The sequence below is a fragment of the Gracilinanus agilis genome, unplaced genomic scaffold (assembly GCF_016433145.1).
Source record: "Gracilinanus agilis isolate LMUSP501 unplaced genomic scaffold, AgileGrace unplaced_scaffold59819, whole genome shotgun sequence".
Classification (NCBI taxonomy): domain Eukaryota; kingdom Metazoa; phylum Chordata; class Mammalia; order Didelphimorphia; family Didelphidae; genus Gracilinanus; species Gracilinanus agilis.
This window is the reverse complement of record NW_025395234.1, coordinates 2193-7588: the sequence shown is the minus strand read 5'-3', so window position 1 is coordinate 7588 and position 5396 is coordinate 2193. Positions and strand designations below refer to the sequence as shown.

Genomic DNA, 5396 nt, shown 5'->3' with positions numbered 1-5396 from the left:
ATCATTTTAGATTCTCTCAGCACTGTGTAGAAAGCACAAGAGGTGCAATCTGATCAACTAAAATGAGAGAAAAGGAAAATGATTCATCTTGAGGAGATTGGAAAAAGAGTCATATGAATGCACTATTGGTGAGCTGTGAACTAGTTCAACAATTCTGGAGAACAAATTTAGTGTTGTTCCCAAAAGGCTGTAAAACTGTGCATCCCTTTGACCAAGCAATAGAGCTACTAGTCCCAAGGAGACTTGAAGAAAGACAACATGTTCAAAATATTTATAGCAACTCTTTTTTTTATCACAATGAATTTGAAACTGAGGAGATGCCTATCAACTAGGGAATGGCTGAACAAATTAGGATATATAAATATGATGGAATACTCTTATGCTGTAAGAAATAATAAAATTAAAAAAAAACCTGGGAAGATTTTTATTAATTGACTCAAAGTGAAATGATCAGAACCAGAACAATTTACACAGAAATAATAATATTGTAAACATAATCAACTGTGAAAGATTTCATTATTGAGATCAGTATGATGATCCAACAGAACTCCAGAGGACTCACTATGTAAAATACTATTCACCTCCAAACAAGAGAGCTGATGGACTGAGTGTAGATTGAAGTATATTTTCCTAGTTTTTTTAAGGGAACATGTCAAATATAGAAATGTTTTGCATGAAAATATGTATAATAAATGAAGATATTTATAGTGGGTATTGCATTTCTTGCTTTCTCAATGGGTAGAGAAGGAACTGGAGGGAGGTAGGACATTTGGAATTGAAAATAAAAGAAGTTCAGAACAACACAACAAAAAAAGAAAAGACCAACAGACAAGACAGGTAAGGGGAGACTATTCACAAAATGGGAATGGAAATAAACAGTTCCCTTATATCTGGTTCTGAGGAAGCCACCATTTTGTAAAAAGAACATTTCTAACATGACTATAAAGATACCCTCTTCCCAATTCCTCCTACTTTTGTCTTTCAGTTTAGCTCAGAGATTGGCATATCAGTGTTTCTTAGGAGAGTAATGACTTAAGAAAAAAATGAACATTCAATGTATGCTAAAGAGACCACAGAAGAAATTTCTTCCACAGAAAACAACAAATGTGAAGAATTAAGCTAAACTTGGGAGGAATTGTAGGAACTGGTTCAAAGTGAAGAAAGCAGAACTGGGGAACAATTTACACAGTGATTACAATATAAAGGAAATAACATTGAAAAGCATCAACTCTGATCAATACAGAACTAATCATGACTTGAAAGGAATGATAGTGAAATTCTCACTAATCTGAGACAGGAATGTAATTGCAAAATGAGATGTTTTCGCACTAAATCAATGTTTTCATATGTTTTGCTTAACTATTCCTTTGTTACAAAGAAAAACCTATTGGAAAAGCATTAGGAAACAATAGTTAAGAAAAGAACATCAATAAAACATTTTTTAAAAAGATCAAATCATGTTTCTCTGCTCAAAATCTTTCAATAGAAATCTTATATACTTAAGACCTCTACAATTTAATGACTTGTTTCTCCAGGTTATCTCACATACTACTTTCTTCGTGTACTATAGGATCCAGGCAAACTGAACTACTTGCTCTAAAAGCCAATACCTTTGAATCTTTCTCACCTCTGTGCTTTTTTATGGCGATATTACCTATACTTGGAATATCCTTCTTTTCTTAATTTCCTAATCCAGTTCCCATCTTCTTGGATTAACTATCTATCCTTCAAGGATTGACCAACATCTCTATGAGGTACTATTTCCTTCTTGATGCCCCCAGCCTAATATACTTGACTAATGCAATTGATATAATAGAATGGTTTACTCCTCTTCTACATGCTTATTGTACATAATTTTATTACAGTTATTGGTGTTTCCGCCTCTCTTCAACTCTAAACTTTGTGAAAGAAGAGCACCTGACTCATTTTTCCTTTAGACATTGAACATAGTGAACATTTAATAAATGTCAGATCAGTCCATGGGTGGATGACCTGGAAAGTAGAAAAATTATTTTAAGCCAGCTTTCTGAACACAATAGGGGAGAAATAGTAGTTATGTGTGTGGGTCCTCAATGAGTGTAAAGGATGCCTTTATTTTAAGCACTATTCAAGAAATCCTTTGAACTTAAACCATATCTACAGATTGATAGTGTACCTACAGGTAGTTCTAAAAACAAAGGAAACTTTGAAAAATTTGTTATACTTTAAATGCGAAAGCTTGATTTTTTTCAGATATAGTAATGTATGTCAAGTACTTTGTAAATCTTAAATGCTTTAAGAGAAGATATTAATATCATTGTTATTATTATTTCACACCAAGATCAATATGTTCTTCCTCACTTATAAATTGCATTGATTTCTGTCAAGTAAGTAAAAGTTAATAAAATAATTACTAGACACTCAAAGAGAACTACTAGCTACCACAAAATAAATGGTCCACAAAGTACTCTATAACACCAGAAACTGGGAATACATGTTGCATTTAGTAAACTATGCAAAAAGTCAAATAATTTTCTCTATGATTTCCAGATTTTAGACTTTTACTCCAGATAAAAGGGAATTCTGCTAACATCTCATGGTAGTAAAATGACAAAGAAATGGACTCACCTGAATGACATTTTGATTCCCTTTACTAAACTCTGAATCACCGGAGAACAAAAGCGGTGTATTTTTCTCACAACTCCGCAGACTTAGGAGTGTGTCTGCATAGTTGGGCTGAGGGAAGACCAGTTGACTCTTCTGAGAGTCTGTGGTAAGGGAAACCTCATGAGAATATGACTGGAGAAAAGCCTGAACTCCATATGAATCCACAAATTGTGAGGCAGGGACTGCTACAAATTTGTCACTGCCTACCCCCAGTAGATGTGACCTCCACCATCTGTGTAGTCTGAGTCCCAGTAAAGTGATAATGAATGCAAAGAATAAACAAGAAACCGAAGCCACTGATATAATAAGGTACAATGTGAGATTTGAGTTATCATTGGCCTCAGGTGTTTCCATGATGCTAAGATCTGAAAGAATCTCAGGGATGCTATCTGCCACAACCACTGTTACACTGACAGTGGCAGAAAGGGGTGGCTCCCCTTTGTCAGTGACTGCCACCACAAGATTCTGCTTGAGGGCATCTTTGTCCAAGAATGAACGAATGGTTCTGATCTCACCATTGTGCAGGCCCACTGAGAAGAGCCCAGGGTCTGTGGCTTTGAGCAGGGAGTAGAACAGCCAGGCATTTTGGCCTGAGTCTCCATCCACTGCTACGATTTTGGTCACCAGGTAGCCTGGCTCTGCAGAGCGGGGGGCCAACTCTACCCCACTGGAGCCATCAGTGGGGAAAATGGGATATAAGACTTTAGGAGCGTTGTCATTCTGATCTAGGATGAACAGAGTCAGAGATACACTGCAGTTGAGAGGCGGTTCCCCTGAGTCTGTGGCTGTCACCCGTAGCTGCAAGTCCCGGAATTTTTCATAATCAAAAGACAGCAGAGCATAGAGGACACCAGTCTCTGAATTAATGGAGACATAGGAAGAGAGAGGAGCCCCCTGGAAGATGTCATCAGCTATCGTGTAAGTGATTTGGGCGTTCTCCTCGATGTCTGGATCATTGGCAGTTACTAAATAAAGGGAAGAGCCTTTTGGATTATTTTCCGGGATGTAAGCAGAATATGAAGTTTGACTGAAGGTGGGCGTGTTGTCATTGACGTCGGCCACATGCACGGTGATGTGAGTGTCTGTAGAAAGAGGCGGAGTCCCGAGATCTGTGACAGTCACGGTGATATTGTACATTGAAACCTGCTCCCGGTCCAGGGCCATGCTTGTCACCAAACTATAGTAATTTCCATAACTTTTTTCTAATTTAAAAGGTAGGTTATTTGGGATGGAACACATGACCTGACCATTCTCTCCAGAGTCTTGATCGTGTGCATTTAAAAGAGCAATGACTGTCCCTGCCGGAGAACTTTCAAGGATTGAGTTGGTCAGAGACGCGATGGTCACTTCTGGAGCATTGTCATTCACATCCACGACGGTCACCAGCACATTGGCTCTTGCAAAAAAACCCGCATTATCTTTAGCTTGCACTTCCATCTCGTAGAACCCTGATTCCTCATAATTCAGATGCCCTATTGTTGAGATGCTGCCTAAATGACTGTCCAACTCAAAAACTTGTTTGGCTTTGCTGTGGATGTTCCAGAAAGAATAGGTTACTTCCCCGTTAACTCCCTCATCAGGGTCGGTGGCGTTCACGGAGAGCAGCCAGGTTCCCACAGGGACATTCTCAGGAATACTCACACTGTATACGGACTGAGTAAACACAGGAGCGTTGTCATTCGCATCGAGGACAGTCACGCGGACTCGAGAGGTACCAGAGTGGGCGGGATTTCCCCCGTCGGAGGCTGTGACGATGAGATGGTGAACTGGCTCCTCCTCGCGGTCCAGGGCCCGCTCCAGCACCAGTTCCGGGTACTTGGCCCCGTCCGCTTTGCTTTGCACATGCAGAGAGAAATGACTGTTTGGGCTCAGTTGATAACTCTGGAGACCGTTCGTTCCCACATCCAAATCCCATGCATTAGGAAGAGGAAACTTCCTTCCTGGGGCTTCATGTTCACTTACTTCTATGTCTACTTCGTCTTCCTGGAATCTTGGAGCGTTATCATTAATATCAATTACCTCCACTTCTATCCCATAAATTTTCACTTTATCCTGCAAGAGAATCTCCACATTTAAAAGGCACTTGGGTGCTCCCGGGCAAAGCTCTTCTCTGTCTATTCTGTCTGTGGTGACTAAGCTGCCGCTTCTGCCATTTAAAGCGAAATGCTGCTTCTTACCTCTGGATACAATGCGGGCTCCTCTCTCCGACAGCTCCCGCGGCTCCAGCCCCATGTCCTTGGCGATGTGGCCCACGAAAGAGCCCTTTTCCATCTCCTCCGGCACCGAGTAGTGGATCTGTCCGGTTCCGTTGTCCCACAGCAGCACCAGGAGACAGCAAAACAAGATTCGCCCTCTGCTGGCCTGTTGCCTGTGTAATGTGGTCATTTCGTTTTTCCTAATTTATTGCCTTCTTTGTTCTCTTATCCAAATTCGGTGCGGATCTGCTCTTAGGCAGACAGTATCCTCAGCCAAGATCAGAATTGTGAGGACGAGTGGACTAATTCTCCTTGCAACCAGAGCTTGATCTTCTAATCTGCTTCTGCTTTATGAGGTAGGCGTGGGAAGGTTCAGACTGGATCTCTCCCAGTGTCTCTCTCCCTGATTGGTGAACAGCGGCGCTCAGAGTCCTCACCAATTATTGCACAAACTTTAAGTAAAGGAATAGATTTTTTTCTCCTACCAGGCTGAGTATCTGTCATGTCCCAATTTCGTCAAGAAGTCAGAAGCTGAATTTCTTTAAAAATACATTT

At 40.5% G+C, this 5396-nt stretch overlaps 1 protein-coding gene across 1 annotated transcript; it reads right to left on the bottom strand.

Annotated features, from left to right (window-relative positions):
* Positions 1-2565: 2565 nt before the first annotated feature.
* Positions 2566-5031, bottom strand: LOC123256499 (protocadherin gamma-A12-like). Its single transcript, XM_044685100.1, has one exon. The coding sequence runs from the start codon at positions 5029-5031 to the stop codon at positions 2566-2568; it is 2466 nt and encodes an 821-aa protein (XP_044541035.1).
* Positions 5032-5396: the final 365 nt, after the last annotated feature.

Excerpts from the sequence above, each read along its gene's own strand:
- LOC123256499 (XM_044685100.1), bottom strand. The coding sequence starts at position 5,031 with ATGACCACATTACACAGGCAACAGGCCAGCAGAGGGCGAATCTTGTTT.